This window comes from Calonectris borealis, chromosome 4, assembly GCF_964195595.1.
Source record: "Calonectris borealis chromosome 4, bCalBor7.hap1.2, whole genome shotgun sequence".
In the NCBI taxonomy this organism is placed as follows: Eukaryota; Metazoa; Chordata; class Aves; order Procellariiformes; family Procellariidae; genus Calonectris; species Calonectris borealis.
Genome location: NC_134315.1, coordinates 36,641,932 through 36,661,915, shown reverse-complemented (window position 1 = coordinate 36,661,915; position 19,984 = coordinate 36,641,932). Strand labels below are relative to the sequence as shown.

The 19,984-nt window shown below is 37.8% G+C and overlaps 1 protein-coding gene across 5 annotated transcripts in view; it reads right to left on the bottom strand.

The window, feature by feature from the left end:
* The window catches only part of SORBS2 (sorbin and SH3 domain containing 2), an 85,213-nt gene that overhangs the window by 16,400 nt on the left and 48,829 nt on the right, over nt 1-19,984 (bottom strand). For 4 of the 5 annotated variants that reach the window (XM_075149218.1, XM_075149219.1, XM_075149220.1 and 1 more), the window contains 8 exons: nt 14,079-14,131; nt 13,199-13,386; nt 9,390-10,952; nt 6,279-6,367; nt 4,323-4,369; nt 2,906-3,020; nt 2,683-2,811; nt 1,862-2,065 (listed from right to left, as the gene is read on the bottom strand). In XM_075149218.1, the coding sequence (XP_075005319.1) occupies nt 1,862-2,065; nt 2,683-2,811; nt 2,906-3,020; nt 4,323-4,369; nt 6,279-6,367; nt 9,390-10,952; nt 13,199-13,386; nt 14,079-14,131 (2,388 nt within the window). Of the gene's footprint in view, nt 1-1,861; nt 2,066-2,682; nt 2,812-2,905; nt 3,021-4,322; nt 4,370-6,278; nt 6,371-9,389; nt 10,953-13,198; nt 13,387-14,078; nt 14,132-19,984 lie in introns of all 5 variants that reach the window. The other variant, XM_075149217.1, reaches the window with a different exon arrangement.

The window sequence follows — 19,984 nt, the reverse complement described above, 5'->3', positions numbered from 1 at the left end:
AGGAAAAGTGGTATCAGTAATTGTGGTAAACTCCAGAACACCCTCAGGACTGCTGAAGTCCTTCTAGGTAGTCTTACATGGTATTGCCATTTCTGAATGCAGTTGAATTAAGGAACAAGATGTCTGTTTAAGAGCATCAGTAGAGGCGCTTTTTTTTTTTTTTTTTTTTGACTTGGAATCATCTGGTTCTAGTATAAGTTTCCTATGTTACAAAGAAGGCTGCTTCCCCTTTCCTCCCCTACAGAACTAATTTAATAATAAATAACTTAATAATAGTGCCAGGACAGTTTTGTAATCTGAATGTAAATGCTCTGAAGCATCACCTATGCTCAACAAGGCTTATAGGGGTTACACAAACACCAGCTTTAGCTGCAGGATGCCTTAGAGACAAGCCTGCTCCGTAGAAAATGGGGAGAGAGGCATCTCCGAATACAGAGAGACAACTCCATAATACGGAGCACCTAAGTTGCCTCATACTCTTGACTTGCCTTCAGGAACCTCTGGATTCCTGTAATAATAAGGGGCCCTACCTTATGAATACCTCAGTCTGCAGCTACAGAATTTGATGCTACTTCAATTCAACAGTTTTGTTGGAATGGAAGAGAGAGGAGCCGGTTCTCTGTTGTGACACATTCTGGAAAACCAGACAAGACCTGTTCTAGCAACTATCCAAAACCAGCTAATATTGTTTAGTCATAAGCAGTATTTTCAGAGGCCACTGTTGTCAATAAATGACATCTTCTGGTAGCTGTCCCCAAAGCTGCAAATAAATGTGGAACTTATCTCAAAGTTGAAGCATCTAAATGAGCACGAGTATGCAAGTATATGAAAGCAGAAAAGGGAGCAAAACCAACTGAAACAAATAGAGATTAATAGCAAGATAAGAAGTTTATAATTACACAACAAAACCCAGCGCCCATGCTGAAGAGATAAAAAACAAAGGAAAAGAGGAAGATTCAAAATCATCGATAATACATTAATGCTAATCACAGTTTGCATGCAGAAACTTTCTTAGTTTCTATCATTGCCGAAGAGGTTATGTTCCCCACACAGGTGACTGCGAAATCTCACAAGTGAATGATAAATTGGAATACAGGAGTCTTTTTGCAACATCATGTAGTATGATTTGTGGTAGTTATATAGACTAGGAAGGAAAAGAATTCAGAACCTATGACAGACATTTGGTGTGAAAAACTACAACTATAAAGGTCTGAATCCAAGCTCATTGACAATGCGATGACATTTGCCTCGCTACTAAATGAAACGGTACTCTCACTGTTGTCATACTGCTCCAAAGAACCTCTGTCGTACTAACAGCCTCCTTCTGGAGTGTGAATGGCAAAAGGAGGAAGGTTATAGTACAGAATCATTAGCTGTTCTCCTTTACTTTGAAAGGCACAGAACTGGTCTTGGCAAGCTGTGTCCCCACACAAACTGCCCTCTCTTGCCCTTTGCATGCTTATGGGACTGCAGGCTTTTAGGACAGCTGTGTTATGGGAATGTCTTCATGTTGCACTATGAAAAGTCTGCTAGGCTTACCCTTAATGCTCAAATTCTGTCTAAGATTCCCAAATAAATTTTGTTCTGCTGGCTTGATTCTCCTGCCCAAATTGTGCCTGGCCCTACTCTCAATATTGTAATAGCTAATGAAGAAAAGAGCAAAAATCCTGGCAGAATGTAAGAGACACACTCGGCTATTAAAATGCTTTAATAACAAATTAGTAATGCAATTCTACCAATGCAGGAACGAAAATGTAGTGTACTTAATGCATGAATTATGCATTATCTTATGTTAACAAAAAAATTACAAGCCCTTCTAAACCCACACTAGGGGTGATAGCAAAGAAAAAAAAATCCTTACCTTAGTTGAACTTAAATGGTGTATTCTGTCACTAGAATAGCTTTGGGGTATTGGAGGATCAGGGTAGTCATCAACACTTTTTGATGCATTCTTTTTGATGACTTCTACATAGGAAACGGGGAAGATGCCTTGTCTGTTGGTTCCTGGTATTTTACCTTCATACCAGTTTTGATCAACTCGCTTAAGAAGAATTACTCTGTCTCCCTGAAAGGCATTATGAAAATAAGTTATCAGCAGATACATTGTAAGTTAATTTTTTGAATAGCAGATATAATTTTAACACATAGTATTATTTTCCCTGCAGTGCTGTTTCCCATCAGTCTTGAGAATCGTCTCCATTTTCACATTTCTCTTCCCATTTATAATAACTATGTATACAACTACCATTCCAGCAAATCGGGGGGCTAGTCACAGACTGCAAATACATTTCTACATTTTTCTATTTTCTGTATTTCTCTATTTCTTCTATATTAAAAACCTTACCACAATAATTGTGACAGCAACAAGTAATTACTAAAAAAAGGGAATGGATAATTGAAGTGAAAACTAGAAATTTAGGTGAGCAGTTAGCAGATGCTTGCATATGCTAATCTACCACAATCCAGTTCACATGCACAACATATTTAAACTATTTGCAGGTAGTTGTGAAAGACTGCAAGCCAATAAGCTATTATGTTAGTAATTTCGTACCATTACATTGCTTTGTGCATAGCAAGTATTGAATGCAGAGTGCACCAAAGCACAGTATTTACCTAAATATTAATTCTGTGTAGCAGTAGACACTATAGTGGTATTTTGATAAAGATAGTTCTAAACTGTACCTTTCTAAGCGATAACTCCACATTTGTGTCTGCACTGAAATTGTATTTGGCAATAGCTTCTCCAATCTCTCCAATCTGTGCGGGGGGAGGTGGCCTGGCAGGCTGTGCTTTTTCTGGGGGAGAAAGTTTCTAAGGAAAAAGAAAACACAGATTTTCATCATTCCCATATGGTTTGTGGACCTATTACCCAAACTAATTCAAGGAATTAAACCAGAGGACAAACCTCGACGTAAGAAATTGGGAATATTCCAACTCTTCCATGGTGCTCACCCTCATACCAGTTTTGATCAATTTTCCTGAGGATATAGACAGTATCTCCTTTCTTAAAAGACAGCTCTCTGTAACAAATTTATTCAGATGAGATGTTTACAGTTTTACATTTAGCTCCGCTACCTGCATAGTTTCTGACATCTTTACAGTTTGGAACTGAAACAGAATGTAGCAACTAAACATTTGAAGAAAAAGTGTCACAGCTGCGGTACATTTACCAGTTGATTATACCACATAAAATGAAATGATTCACATTTACGAATCTCAGGTACTATCTGTAAGTTATACAGGCCTGTTTTACACTGTGATTTCAAGGAAGTATTGCTAGTTATTACCAGAGCACTTAGTATAGGGTCTGCATGCAAGTATAATGTCTTTTGGATCGCCTGTTTAGATACTGCTTTTATGACAGGCATCTGAGGAGTATTTGGTGTTCTTTATCAAATCAGTAGGGAAAACTATAGAGTATCTCCCATGGCCTATTACTACCTTTTTTGCAGCAGCACAGCTTGGCGTGCTTCTGCTCTACACATTTTTCTTTCAAGACAGCTGTTCAGGAGCATGAAGAACACAGGATTATGTTCTCACCATTTCTGATACTCAGGGCCTGAGATATGCTTAATATTGGATACCAAAAAACGGAATTATCCAGATCATTAAGAAGATTTTCGGATCCTGACCTAGGAGTTCTTTGGTATATCATTAATTTGGTTTTTCAAGAGCTATTCTGCTGTTCTGATAATTCAAGTTGTGAGTTTTCTACCAGACACAGCTAATGTAATTCTAGTGGCAATGTTTGGCCATATCTGAAAATCGTTTAAATGCCCCGTATCGTCAGAACAACAGCAGGAATGAAACATAGGCACTCTACTTTGACTCTCTCATATCCTGATTTTGTTTTCCTTGTGGAGCACTGTGGGTTGTATGGGACATGTCACATCCTGCAGAGAGCCTGTGTGTGTTAAGACAGACAGGAAGATGCTGAAGCATTATACAGAATTTTGATAAGCACACTATCTCTGACAGTATTTTAAGCACTGTACCTTGTGTAACCTAAATACAATTCACAACAAAGGAAGAGCGTTCAGTGGGTGACCCTCAGGACCCATGCTCTAGAAGGCTGAAGATGCACAGTCATTCATGTGTTCAAACAAATACAATGGAGAATATAATAATTTAAGACATTTTTATTACAAAGTAACTTCTCACACAGTTTGCTAATGCAGAGCCTACTGTGACAGCAAGCAGGGTCCTCTGCTTCCATGGCATTTGTTGTTGAAACTGGCTAGAACAGCAGTTAGCTGCCACAAGTGCTAGAAAGAGTTTTCTTGAATTATTAATTCTTAAATGAACAAAAGTCTAGTACTTACTTAGAAGTCTGAGCTTTAAAGTCATAGACAGCTCTAGCTGGCAGTTTCTGAAAAGCAGTCAAAGCGATTAATACATTCAGGTAGTATTACTATATGGTAAACATGTTTCAGCTTTTAAAAAGGTGACCACGATCCAAAAAGAAAAGGATGTGTGCTTTACAGTGGTTCTTGCAGTAATAGGAAATTAAATACACAGCTTCCTTTTTTAAGGCAGTTAGGTGTTTGGGACTTAGTATTTTGAAAAATAGAAATAGCAGCTAAATTTTAATACAGACTGCTTTGCAATTTTATGTTCAGAGAACTACAAAAGTAAAAAAAAAAAGTTACTAAATGCCAATGTGACTTGTAAGGAACTAGATCTCTAGGTACAATGGAAATTCACGTGCTGGAAAAGGTTGGGAATATTTTACATTTCTATGATCACATTCATAGTTTTAAGAAAGTCTGAGAAACAGAGGACTGGAAGTGATCTCCTGAATCATCTGCGCAGCTCTCTTGCAATCACAGGCAATCACATCATATCATTCCTTTCATGTATTTATCAAGTTCTATCACCAAGTATCTGTAAGCTCAATATTGTTTCAAAAATAAACCTGTAAAACAACCCTACCTCTCCTCACCTGTGTGGCTGACACTTACACTTCCACTGTTTTCAAAGCTGTGCTGAAAACACGAACCCAAGAACCTCACTCATCTGGTGTCTGCCTCTGATGAATAACCAGCACTAACACTTCAGAGGAAGGTGCCAGAAGTGATTAGCAGTATCATGTAAGATATTTGGTAAAGTGATTTAGCCTTTCTCTGCAAGTACTTGCACTGCAGAGAGAGACTGCTACATTTTAAAAAATATCTCTCTACGTATTTTCAAACTGAAAGATTACTTCCAATGTCACAAAATTCTTTAAAAGGAACACACAATAACGCTCCTGGGACTTTTTTAACCTTTCTTTTATAATGAGCAGTCTTTTTTTTAAATCAGACTTTTAATCGAATTGCAGCAATATAACCATGTCAGTGGGGTGTAAGTGGATCTGAATTCAGATCCTGTAACCAGTTCTAACCTCTACCACCATTTAACAAGGTAGATGGCCCAGAGCAAAAACTTAAATATTAGCAATTAAAATACAGTACTCTCTTACGTTGCCATTATTTTGTGCAATATCTTAACAAAAATAGATGGAAAATGTTAACAATCTATGGTACGTAGATGTTGGTTAATATAAATGTACTTACTCTATGATTGAATAAAATCCCTGAAGACTGTTTGGAGAGCATTTGTAGTTCTAGATCTAGAGATATTCTTAAGATACTGAATGATATACTCCATTTTTTTGTGTATACTTTTCAGTGATACTTCATGTTATTTTAAAGGTTGTATGCCTGCTTCCATTTCTTCTTGCAAAGCATTAATATAAACAATCAGCACATAATTACAATCACCAACTGTTACAGAAATTAGAGATTGCTCTTCGGATAAGTGGTTTTGTCTAACACACTAACAGCAATGTTTTTGCTTTTTCAAAACAAAAATAATGGTGAAATACAGACGTTTTTTGTATCCGTTTTGAAACTACTGAGGCAGTTTCTTTGTGTAATGCTCTGGTTCTCGAACGAGCCTTTTCTCAGTCACATCTGCTATTCTTCTCTGTCCCAAGCACCCACTCCGGTCAACTTTGACAGAGCCTATCAATGACTAGGAAACTTATGTCCATATCTATTTAAACATAAATAGAAGACACAGCTTATCTTACAAAGCTTGACATTCTTTTAATTTCTTGAAGTACCTATCTCCTTAATGAAAAAGAAGGATGCTGTCCCATCTGATGATATGATAAGTAACTGTTTCTTTGGTCTGTATCATTACGGTGTCTTAAAACCAACACAAATCTTGCCTCAGATATGTTTACCCAGTTTTCCATATGGATATTGCTGCATTATTTATTGTTGTTTCACTACCTCTTTCTCTGTAGTTCCTCTTCTCTCCCTTGGAGTACATCGTCCCACATCAGTGAAAGCAGAAGAATAGCTTCCAGGAGACTCCTGGTCTACTGAAAACAGAAATTGTGTGAAACTATGGTAAATTAAACAAAACCATTCAAATCTGTGATGCTGCTTGGTTTCATTTAGGGGGGTGAAGAGATATTGAAATCTATTATTTTACCTTTAATAGAAAGAAAAGCACATGATATGATGGCTAAAGTGCATCTTTAGAGAAGAAAAAGATACTGACTCTCAAGCAAAGGCAAAGGCTGTCCTCTGATCCACAGCAGAAGAATGTATTATAGAGGATCGAGAGAGCAAAATTATGCCTCACTGAACAAAGGGATGCACCCCTGACAGCAGTACCGGGACTTCATCAGGTTGCAAGAAACTGTTTCGGAATGCCAACAATATCAACACATAATTACATGCACAAAACATGATTACAGCATGCTTCAATGAGAAAATAGCGAAGAAAAATTGTTTCTTCCTAAGTGATCTAAGATGCATTTCTACTTTACCAGGGGCACTTGTTAGGCAACACAATGGAATTTAAAAGGATGTTATTTCAAAAACAACTCTGTTTTAAAGAGATGGAGTATAAATCATTATTCACCAATCTATGTGGCAGATTTTCTCTAAAGCACAGTTTACCAATGTTTATTACAGGATGATATATTACAGGATGGTGAATACATCTTTTCATGTTTTAATAAAAACAAAATCAAAATCTTACACTCTTTATAGCTCTGCAAGTTGCCAATGTGAAATGAAGATATAACGGAATTATTTCAGACCAGAGGATGAAATAAACTGCCTCTCGATTTCTGAGATTTACTATTTTAGTCTCCTACTGCCACAGTGATACCTGCTAGTGGAGACGTATCACTGATGTTTGTCTTCCTTTGACTTCATTCACAAATCTTACCAAGCCCATACATTTCTAAAGAAGTACAAGTGGAAAAAAAAAAGAATTGAAAGCATCTCATCCATTATATTGGGGTCTTACAGAAGAATGATATAAATGGTCTCCAGTGGGCTGTTGGCTAAGCCACAAAAACTTGAGGCTATTGATAAATACAATGGAGGCAAAAAATGAGATAATTGTATTATTTATGTCATTGGTTGCAAGCATGTCATCACCAGCAAGTATATCACAGTCCCAGTTCTGGACAGCTTTCTTGATACGGCATGTGTCTGTGAATGAGGATCTATGCTCACTGCATAATCCTAAAGATATAATGCCTCCAAACACATCTATTAATTTTTTCTTTAAACTCTAGCAGAAAGAGAAGGACATGGGAGGGAAGGAGAGAAAATGCAGCAGCTTTAGGAAGAACAATTTCCTTTATTTCTATACAGCTCCTTATGCAGTCAATATTGGTAGTTTTTTGCTATGACCTTGGGGTCTCCGTGTGGATGGTGGCTGTAAGAGACACACGCAGATCCAACAAAACATGAAACTTCATTAGAAGTAGAGCTCAGCCATGACTGGTGCTGATGGAATGTTCTGCTGTACTCATTCTCCACGCTACTTTAGGGATATTAATGTTGACAGTGTACCTTTTCCCTCATGCCAGGCTCCTTCACGGCTGCAGAAGCTATTAGGAATCCACGTTTAACCTGCACTGTAAATTTCCTTATTTTCAAGGACTGGAAAATTCTCATTTAGCAACTGTGATATGTGACCACTGCAATTTCCCACAACTTCAGCCTCTTCGTGTAGTACTGCCTGCCAGGGTTAACCACCGTCAGACCTCAAGTATGACTAATTCAATTCTGAACTGCATTTCATAGCTGTTTTTTACCAAATTCTCTGTTCTCAATATGTCTATTTTAACTAGTTAAGAGCAGATGGTAACAGCTAGTATGGTACTTGCAAAAGTTACAGAAAGATGTGAGATTAAAGATAAGTAAGATGGGTCTGACCGAATATTGCATAATTGATATATTAAAGACATATAATTGATATATTAAAGACATTCTCTCTTACATCCATTTGTGATTTCAAGAATAGCTTTGTAATGTTATTAAATTCTCAAGGAATTACAGGAATTACATACAGAGGGCTGTATGTCTAGAAGAAGAATTCTTTAACACAAAAATGTTACCATTTAAAAAGAGAAATAAATGACAGACTTGCCAAAGACATTAGTCTAAATCATCTGGGATACACCTTTGTGCACTCCTGCTATGAATCTAGTTTGCTTCTTTTAATATTGCAAGGTTAAACTTTAAAAACATTTTAAGCTCAAGCAAATTTTTTGAGAAAAAGAGAAGCAGAGCAATGAACAATTCAGGGTAGTAACTTTAAAACCAGATTACTGTCAAGACAGACTTTTTAAAAAGTTATACTCACCCTTGACAGTTTCATTCAAGTTTTGATTATTGAGAATTTCCCTTCTAAGAGGATAGGATATTTCTCAAAACTTCATAGATATATTAAAATTCTATGAGAAGAACTAGTTTTGCTGCCACAGAAATTGGAAATTGTATTGTTTGAACAGTGGAAATGGAAAGTTCCTAAAATGACCTTAGGGTCTATTCACAAAAAGTAATATAAAGCAGCAGAATTAGTGTATTTTCATAAGAAAACAGAATCATCTTTCTATAATACTGGCAGAATTAACAGCATTTTTATCACTTACATGTAACAAAACTAGACAGTACAATACATTTTAGATGCAGATTTTTTTTTTTAAATAATAAAGGAAGGGCTATCTGCATATTGTTTTCTGTTTGACCGGCATCTTACGATGCATGCATTCACTTTCTGTAAGGTCTTTTTCTTGGGGAAAAACCCCACATTGCTTAACTTAATAACACCATTGTAATTTATAGCACTAATAATCCAGTAGTTGAAATACACCATTACTCCAGTTGTCCAGATTACTGTATTTTGTGAATAGACAGCAAATTTATCTATCCTCATCACCTATGCAAAAATGACATCCTTCATTAAGAATTTTGTGGGATGAAAGCTTCTTATAGACGACACAAATAAAAATGGAATGAGAAAGGGTGGGAAACACAGGGATTAAGGTTGGATAAGTAAATCACAAGGACAGAGTAAGAAAGTTAATCCACCTTGGAAACACAGTGCACTATCATTGTTGTTAGTCACGTCCATGTCTGGAAAAGAGGCACTAAGAGGTAATCTTCCACAATCATTCTGGTACAGTGGGCAATGGATAGCACCATCTTGAGGCAGTGGATGAAAAGGCTGGTGCATGGGACTCTTTTTCAGAGCTTTAAGAGATGAATTCCTTTCTGGAATGTCTGGAAGCAGCTCAGTAATAAGTCTGTGTAATATACTGTTGTCGGGCAAGCTTCCCCTTCTTTTTTCAGCTTTAATTTGGTCACAGATGTCTTTAAGTGCAGAATCTAGTGCTTCAAATACAGATGACTTGCATTTTTTCTTTTCCGTTTGTTTTTTAGGAGCTGCACTTTTTTTCCTCCGGAAAGGCACTGGACTGACTAGGAATGCTATCTTAGAGAGGCCAGATTCTGCTTCCTGTCTCCTTGGATCTTCCGTGGTTTCTTGTTTAGCCCTTTCATGTTTTAGCATGGTGGTGAAGCGGGTGTAGGATGCTGGGCATCGCCCTTTGCAGGAGCTGATGAGATGCCGGTGGTGGTGGTGGTGGTGGTGGTGGTGATGGCCTGATCCATAAAAGCTTTCAGATGACGTGAAGGAAAAGTGGTCAAAGTCACTTTCGCTACAAAAGGATGAACCCTCTATCTGGATAAAGTCACTGAGGTCAGAAACCACTCCATCTTGATCACTGTCTGAAAAATCCATATGCGATCGTTGTGGCTCATCACTGGTCACTTCAATATGAATTGGCACCAGGGTTTTAGACTTGTAGCTCCGTTGTACCTGAGAGGGATGTCTGCCTTGATTTTCTTCTTCCAGCAAGGATTCGATAGAAAATCGCCTCTTTGGACATAAGCCATTTTTAGGAGGCTCTAGTGTAACAGTTGACAACATTTCATCACCTAGGTTTGGCATTGATTTTGACTTCTGAATTAATTTTTCAAATTCAGATATTCTGGTTGGCACCATGTCTCTGGGCACCTCCTCAGTAGAAGACTCTCTCCAGCCTTGAAGAATACCTTTGTGCTGTTCTTTTTCATACTGCAGTATTCTGGACTTGACAGAACAAATAACCTCAGAATTCATCAAGTCCTTGCGATTGATGCGGTGCATCTTTCTGTACATTTTTAGGAAACCTGGGGCATCATGTGCAGATCTGTGACGAACTCTTGACCTACTACTACCACGGCCCTCGGGAACATACGGGGAGGCCCAGTTCATGGAGCAAACTTCTTTGGAATCCTCCTCACATAACAGAGAGCCCATGCTTTCAGACTTGGCCTGTGCATCGGGAAAGCTATCGCGATCATCTGTTAACAGATCATCACAGCTACGAGATTTTCTCTTTGGAGAAGCAGTTTCTTCTGTGCTGCTCCAGACTTCTGCATTTTGACGAGTCATTTGCCAGCCATTCTTGTGGCTGATTGCCCTTCTTGAATCGTTTGGAACAGCTAAATGTTGTCTGTAAGTGCTACAGTAATCTAATTCATTTGAGGTGTTGTGGTTATGCACGGAATAACTTAAAAGGGATGGATATACTTTGCTAATATCCCCACCTTTATAATCCATAGAGCAGCATGGTAAAAAAGAGACATTGCCAGAAATTAAAAGATTCAGAAAGTTGAAATTAACATCAGTAAGTATTAGAAAGACTAGAAAAGAGACAGCAAATAATGCATCTATCAACTTAGGACAGTACATAGGTTGCTACAGCCTGGGGCAGCAGAGCTAATAATTAAGTTATTTTCCAGCTGTAAAAATGTACTCATGATAATTTGAACATCAAACAGAATTCCTTATGAATTATGGAGATGTTACCCCCTCTGCAACTCCCCTGCCAAAGCAATGTAAGTAAACAGCACTAATATTGATTTTGAAGCAGGTCAACAGACAATAAAAGCTGCAAAGGATTTAAAGATGAAGCCAAATGACAAATCTAGACCTCAGTCAAATATTAACTTCTCCATCTGTGCATTCTGGAAGAAGCTGTTCCAAATTTTTTGGCTAGATAATGCTCAGAGAGTTCACAACAACTGCATATGCTAAGATAATTAAGATAAATCTTTATATAAGATCAAATGGGAAATTTCTCCCAGTTGTTCGTAGGTAGCATAGGTAGCCTGCTCTTTCCCCGTGTGATAGCACTGAAGGGAGTGGTGTTTTCTACAGCTTATAGAGGGCAGAACAAGGTGGCTGAGGAGCTGCTATATGGGTGTAAAGGAAGATCTGAGGTTTACTGAGCCTAACAAGCATGTAGAAGAAACAATAACCCTTAGCTCGACTTCCATAACAAAGCCTGAGTTTTCAAGGAAGTTTTAAGACATATTTTTATGCGCATGCTAGATCTAGAAGTCACTATGAAAGAAATTTGGAACTGTGGTCTCTCGTACTTGCACTGGATTTTCAAAAATGGCCTCAAGTGGCAACTTTCAGTTCAGGACACATGCTTCAAAGAGCTCAATCTGCTTTCCAGAAGAGCAACTTGAATCTGAATCAGAAACTGAAACACCTGAGCTCAAAATCCATGTTGATCAAACAGCTTATAATGTGCTGCTTCTTTAACAAAATGGTTAATTCCAAGGAAAAGTAACATTCTAGTAGGTTTCATAATGCTGGGAGAGAATGGAGTGACACAGCTAGGTCACCTTCCAAAAGTTAATTAGTTGTGGTTAATGTTCTTAAGGGAAGGATTTTCAAACACAGGAAGTGTTTAAGCCATGGTCAGCACTCATTATCGGTGGTGTCGTCAAAGGTAAATGCAGGTAAATGGAGTTTACCAAATTTTCCCTGCCTGGCCTGGTACACCAAATGGATGAGGTTACCCACTTTTTAAATTACCGCTGTAACACTGGGTTTAAAATACATTTGCTTTTCCATCACTTAATTCTTAATATTCCTCACTGCTTTTCTTTGTCTGACGCTTTCTGTTGCAGCCTGGAAATTATATTCATTTCAGTGGGAACTGACTTTTACAAAGGTTTATATAGTCCCTAATACAGCTATAGGCTGATTAGAAAGTACAGCTACAAAACAGAGCAATTAAATGAATAATAATGACTTAAACAGAAGGACACATATTGTATATGATATTACGCTGTATATTACTTCTATCGTATGTTTGACTGGAAACCTTTTGTCTTGCTAAAAAAACCCACCCAAAACCCCAAACCTAAACCAACAACTGATTCAATTCTCTCTTTTCTGGAGACACATGGAGAACAGTAATGGAAAGGTGAGTTACTTGGAAAAAGAAGCTAATTAGATTGTATATGCTGTACTAAATACTTCAAGGATTTACAAAACCAAAAATCAGACTATGGATGTTTGCTTGATTATATTAGGTCCTGATAACTGACAATGTCTAAGACATCAGCTATAGATTTGAAAGGTCTACTATTCCGGAAACACACCTTTAATCTTATACGCTATTTGTCTTGATTTACTCTCTGTATATATTGAAAACAGTTTTAAAATCACAATAATCTAATAAGAGAGTAGTGGAGTTAATAAAACTTTATGGGTTTATATATTGTGGTACAAATCGTAGTCTTCATTTAGTCTATTTTCTTTTGCTAGAATAAGCAGTTGACACTGGAAAATCCTTGTTACAAATCCAGATTTTCAGCTTAAAATTACACACCTAAGAATAAACAACTTTCATGAAAGGCTCAAAGCTGTTGCTTCATATACTAAATCTCCCAGTAAAGTGCACTGAGCAACAGTAGACGGTTGCATTTACTCCCAGTGTATGGTATAACATATCATCAGTGGTTTTCTGCTAACAAATATGCTCTCCTCTTACCTTTCGCTCTGGATGGAGAAGAAGGAGACGAGCTAGTTAAAGGCTTCCTAAGGGTGGTATACGGGCCTTGCATATCCGCACGGCCCAGGCTAGGCCTGTTTGCGTTCTGATCACTGTGCACCCTCTGATGACTTACAGCAGGTTCCGACTTCCTTCTTTTTCGGTAGTCACTCGCGGTACTTGCAGAACTACAGAAATAAGCAGTATTAGCAGCAGGCCAATTCTGCGATCAGAATTAGGCATTTAAAAAGTAAGCTCATAATTATATTATTGGTTTATAGATTAAACAATGCCAGAACAAATACATCAAAAACATGTAAAGGGGAGAAGCACTGGTCTCGGACATCTTACAGCATATTTCACAGAGAAAAGCTGAATTTCTTCTTCTCCTGATTGTTTTAAAGTTTTATACAAAATTGCTACGTCATTTCATAGTGAAGGCTTTGAAATAAATGCATCAAGGTTTTTTAGACTAATTTTTGGTACTAGAAGTTCAGCGGAAAGATAGGAAAAAGACAGAGACGGAGGACAGATGAGGTAGCATGCTTAGGGAAACAGCACTGGAAGTGCTGCAGGCAGAAAGGTTAAATGACAGATCGCTGCAGCCGAGACAGAAGCTCAGGGATGTCAGTGGAAAGACCCAGAAGACAGCATGGCTTATTTTGAATGTAAACAGTAAGTCCTTGTAACACAAAAGTAAGATTTACACTTCAGTATCAAAATATGAACATCCTCTCCATGCATACCTCTATTTTGTCAGTAGCTCACGAGGGGAATGTTAAAATCTGACTCTTTGTAATATCTGCTGGCTTCAGGTCACAAAGAAAACCCTCAGGCTATATAATCTGTGTCTACTGAAATCATATATTGTATTTCTTACCTAGAGGGCCTGTCCAGGCCTTTGTCTGTTGAATAGTGATGATATAAGGAAGTCTGTGAAGACAAATACATGAATTTGTTATACGTCTGTATTTGAAAAAAGGGTGACAATTTCTGCTTATCATGTTTGATTACGTTGTTACTCTGTGACAAATCCTATAAAAAGAGACTATGACGATTAACATCCTGGGCACTCCAACATAGATACTGTAATATTTCATGAGAATATAGTTATGCAGTTTTTAAAAAGCATCACCAGATTTCATTTCATATTCCATGTCATATTCCATGTTTTTTCTTTTAAAGCACTACTAAATAATGATCCAAAGTCATGCTTCTCTATACCCTTTTCAAAAATAGATACAGAACATCTGAAATGAACTTCTACTATAAAAATAAAAATTTGAAAATAATTCCTTCGTGTGCAAGTGAGGTCTGCAGAACTACTCCTTCCCCCCTCCAGTTACTCACCAAAACCCCACAATCAATTATAGCCAGAAACTTTTGTAAATCCCATAATGTTTGTGGCCAGTTGCTGACCACCTTATATTCCTGGTAAGAACAGTTCTTATCACGGAACATTAGTCGTTGCTTATGGAGTTATGGTAGTAGCTACTGCATGAACCCTGGAAGATGGAATGGAGCACTGTGCCATAATATTATTACTAACACAAAGTCAACCTTAAATGACCACAAATTATAAATCAATCATTTAATACATTTCAAGCCTGCAGTCAGAATTAGGAATACTACACTTGCGGTAACAAGGTATGAATCTAGAACGAACTGCATGGTCCCTGGGGTATTTCTCCATGGGTGCAAAGCAATGGGGTTCCAAAGTTAAACTTGTTTTAAGTTCCTGGCATGTCATTTCAGAGCTAACCTGATGGACTGGAGATAGAACTATCATACAGCTTCAGAAGCTGCAGGAACTATTTTTCTTTCTATAGAAGCCTTCTAGACTTTTTCTTTGCATGGAAAAGTCTTTACAGACTTTACTCTGTACAGAAGGACTGCAGAAGTAATAACACTCATGGCCTGTGTAACTGCTTTTTTTGTTAGGTATTCTTTTTTCCCAGTGATTTGAATTGCAAGTTCATGAACAGGACTTCACCCAGATTTGTAAACTGACACTTATGTATACTTCTAGAAGGCACCTGTAGTCTAAGAATATTTAGGAACAGATTTCATGAGACTGCATACTTTAAATGACATTCTAGACTAACTGTTGAAACTACTTTTACAGGTGAGGCACTATAAAGACAATACAACTGTTCAGTTAGAGCTCATTTGTCAGTAGGCTTCGTTATTTAAGACCGCATTACATACCAAGTGACATCAGGACACTAACTGAAGTTTTAATTTCTGGATTATACTGGAATTTTTTATACTGTGAGGCAGGGAGAACCACACAAAGATGATACAATATGGTTCAAATGTTATCTAAAACTTGAGCTAAGGTCATTCTGATTTTCTCAGTAATTTTTAACTGTAGTTTAATTTAAATAACATTAAAAACCAGGTGAAAAAACTTTCAGGCTTTTGGTAGGAATGGCAGCTGAGATGTAAACAGTTAAAAGATGTTAATAATTCAAAGACTTTAAAGTTACTTTCCACAGAAAATAAGTTCTCTATAACTTATTTAAGGTGATCTCTGCATAGGGTTTCAAAATGTTTATTTTTTCTAAACAGAATTTTTTTTTGCTTTGTGGACAAGTATTCCAAGTATTTCTTCTGTGTTACTACTTATTACTACTATTATTCTCACTATTAAATACTGTTATGTTCATAAACTGCAGTTTGGATCAGAATCACTCGCTGTATAAACACAAAGGTAGAATCTGAGATTACAAATCTGGGATAAGTGATCTATAAAGAATACGGCTCACTGCAAAAACCAGTAACATAAACCTGACCACCAGAAATGGCAGAACTAGGTTCCCGATACTTCTCTCAAGTCATACTTGGCTTAACTTGTAAAACACTGTGGCAGAACTAGCTCTAACATGGATTTCTATTAGATTAAGCACTATGAATATGAGCTGTATCCTATTAGTAGTGTTTGTGCACAGCTCTTGTTCCTCTTGATTTCAACAGAGATTTTGAAGGCAACAAATTTTGAAAACAACATTGGGTTGTAACGTTGGCAAACAGGGTTATGGCAACTCCGATGTTTCACCAGGAGAAAGCATAGGAGCTGGCCTGTAACTGAAGGAATTTAGTTTCTGGCCTATTTCAAGGCTTCTTGGTCATCTTGGACAGTTCAACATGGCATGTTTTCATCCCACAAACTCCCACATACATTTCATTGTGGAGGAAATCTCAAAGCAAGCACGTCTAGGAAAAAAGGAAAACCAAGGTTTTGGTTTCTTTTCTTCCAATTTATTTTGAAATGAAATAGACTACTGGACTAAATCATGAAACCATGACGATTGTACCATTTCATTGTTTTAGTAATTTGTGTGTTTAAACTTGCCAGTCTTTGCAGCTCTTCAGAATGGAAGCAATGCAAGACTCAGGTAATACCTCTAAGTCAGTCATCTGCTCTAGAAGTGATGCGTCTTTGCAAAATTTTAAAGTCTCTTTTTTAATATTCTGTCACTGCATTAGAGGCAAAGCTGAGGCAATCTCTCTGCTGCTGCTGAAATTCTTACCTGATGGAAACCATTAAATTGTTCCTGTCAGAGCTCAATTAGCCCCAAACCTCTGAAACTGCTTCCAAACGACAAATGTGATTGTATTGTAATGTGCTCCATTGTTCTGTATGACAAATATTTTGTTTTATAATAAAATGGGAAACCAAAACAATAGATTTCCTCTTTTTCTTATCCTTATCCTTCCACTGCTGAACTGTATCATGGATTTTCAGGTTGTGGAAACTGATGCACAAGTTCTGGCAACATACAACTCTGCTCCAGTGACTTACGCTATGGACGAAAGAGGGGAGCTAGAAATAAAAGCTCCAAAAATTACTTTAGTGCTCTGCTAAAAAAAAGGGCTACTTGTCATGCAGTCATTTTCAGCTCCAATACAACCTCCAGACACATTAGATGAGACATGATCTCCTCTATTCATCTGCATCTCATTTACAGTAGAGAATGACATGCATGCAACCCACAGTGTGTGCACCACAGTAGGAGTTAGAAAGTGGCATTCCTAAAGTTATCAATGGCAATATGTCCACCTGCTAGGAATTGCTATTGTGTTTATTCTTTGTAAATTAACATGTCCTCAAGCAACACTGATCTGCAGTTTGCAGCCTGTGTATGATAGATCTTCACACAGTCTGGGAATTAGGCTGTTACCAAGAGGAGCAAGGTAAGGTAGTGGTACGTAGCCCACGTTCTCAAGGAACAGGGAAGTGTGCATCAGTGACGTCAGGAGGATGGCGCTCTCGGTGGGGCAGGTCTGCTGTAGCAACGGCCTGTTGGAAGAAGACTACCAACATTACTGACCATGTGCCCAGCTTCTCCCAGTGTTCGGTGTTTCCATCAGTGAAGGTCTGCCTCACTCATACAATGATGTATCCCTTTCCCAGGTGGCTTTCTGTGCAGTGGTGCTCCACATATACTTTTTTCCATGATGGGAGAGTACACAAGACTGTGGAATACAATCAAGTTTTATCACAGCATCTGATTTTTATTTGCTAAATTTGCTAAAGCAAACCTATTTTTCTGCAAACAAATGTGAAATTACTTCTTACAAGTTTCATTTTCCTAGCAAAACACAGATTTCAAGGTTTCGGGGTTTTTTTAATCATCTGTCATTGCATTGTTCTTAGGTGATAAACAAACTATGTATGACACTTTAAAATAAAAACTGATTTGTGGATTCGAATGTGAAGAACAGAAACAGATAATTGTTGACCGAAGTATTTTAAGTACTGTAACCTAGCTCATAAAGTCAATGGACTTAAATCTTAGAAAGAAGAGGTACTGCGAAACAAAACCATACCATCTGCTCTAGGAAAGGAGTAAAGAATCAAACCTCCTTTCCACTGGCAGATTAAATAGAAGCCTGTGTTTTGGAGCCAGTTCTGTTACAGAGGTGTGCTGATGATCATCAGATATTCTCAGACAGACCATAAACCTGCTATTAGCACTTAGGAAATTATCCCTATTTTATTTCTCAATATTCGGAATGTGTATGGGACTCATGATGACTGCATTACTGTTAACCTATTCTGTCTAAACAAAATATCATGGTATTTGTTTTTTAAAATATATTCTGAAGAAGGTATTTATTCCCGAGTCTTTATTGTTCATACAGTTCATATTTTCAAGTTTTTCTTTACATCCTCTGAAAGACGAAAACTACTTTATGACAATTCTCCCATCACTATCCAACTTCAATGATTTTACGATAAATATCTAACATTATGAGGTCTGTCTGCAATAGAGTTGCTCACACCAGCGGAGTTGTGAGCAGCAGCCAGCAGCCAGCAGCGGAGTTGCTCACACCAACAGCTAGTGTAACCACAGTTCTCACATTTCTACACAACAGCGTGAAGCAAAAGCCTCAAGTCTGTGTGCTTCCCTACACTACTCACAAAACACACATCGAGCCTGTTCTGGAAAACAACAGAGTCTTATTTCAAAACTGGCCACAACTCTCAACCCCATCTTTGTTGCTCAGTCACCGCCATGGCCCGGTGCGAGCAGAGGAAGGAAACTCGGGCTCAGAGGTGATCTCTGTTAGAGCTGTTGCATGAAGTGATACAAACATTGCAGATTAATTGTCATTGCGGGGTTTCTTGCGAAGGTGCCAACCCTTTCCATTAGAGACTGGACCGAGACCACCCGTCACGTGATACTGGCCAAACAGCCATGAGGCAGTGATTACTTTCCACCACCTGTAATGGCTCCAGGGCTATACAGACCATGATGTAAATCCCAAGGGCGGTGTAGATCCTCATTGCCTCCTATGGAAGGCAATGGGTAAATCGCACAACTGAAACCAAACCACAGAGAACTCCTTTATCCACAGCATTCCCCAGGCCATAAATAGCGTGTTAGTGATCAGCCTAAGACAGCAAGAAGTGTGTCTCATGCCAAAATTGACTGCTGGATTACTATATGGCTTTTGCTTTCCGTCCTTTAAGATACTCTTATCACCTCGAATGTAACTTGCCCTTTTGCTCTTTGTTTGATGCCTTCTTTGAAGCTTTTTCTATATGAAAGATACTGTATGTTGCACATCTACAATACTAATTTTTACCACAGACATACGTTATTATATATAGGCTGTGTGGAGTTTATACCTTCTAACCCACATGTAGGGCCGTACTGATATGGCACACAGGGGAAAGGTGAAAGCAAACAGTGGATATGGTTGTTTTTTACTGCGAAGAGTGAGTACCACTGTTTGTAGCTGTCCTACCAGCTCTGGGGCATTTATTGACCCATGATCCCTCCAAGTCACTTCCAGGTGGCCCAACAGAATACATCTCCCCCACCCCCCGACTCCAAAGCTGATTAGGCATCTTCCAGATGCCCTATACGGATAAAGGCTGTCTGACAAAAATAATTAAATATTAGAAACAACCACCCCAAACTACCAAATACAGACTTTGTTGAATATTTGGATTTGGTTCTACTCAAAAAAACAGATATATATTTACAACTAAGCCAATGTTTTAGCCGTTTTCATGCATCAAGGCTCTAATGGTAACTGAAAATGAAGTTAGGAAAAGTAGGCAAAAGCTGTAAACAACAAAAAGGCTTGTTTGCATGATGGCTCTAATACTTTAACAAGTTATTTGGAATGTTCTCCCTCCCGGAAAAATATTTAATTTGCTGTAGTTTGTGAATATGATTTATCATATTCAAATATTTTAAAAGTTTCAAAATAAAAGATAAATGTCTGTCTTTGTAAATTAAACAAAGAGAAAACCAGTATTACTTAATA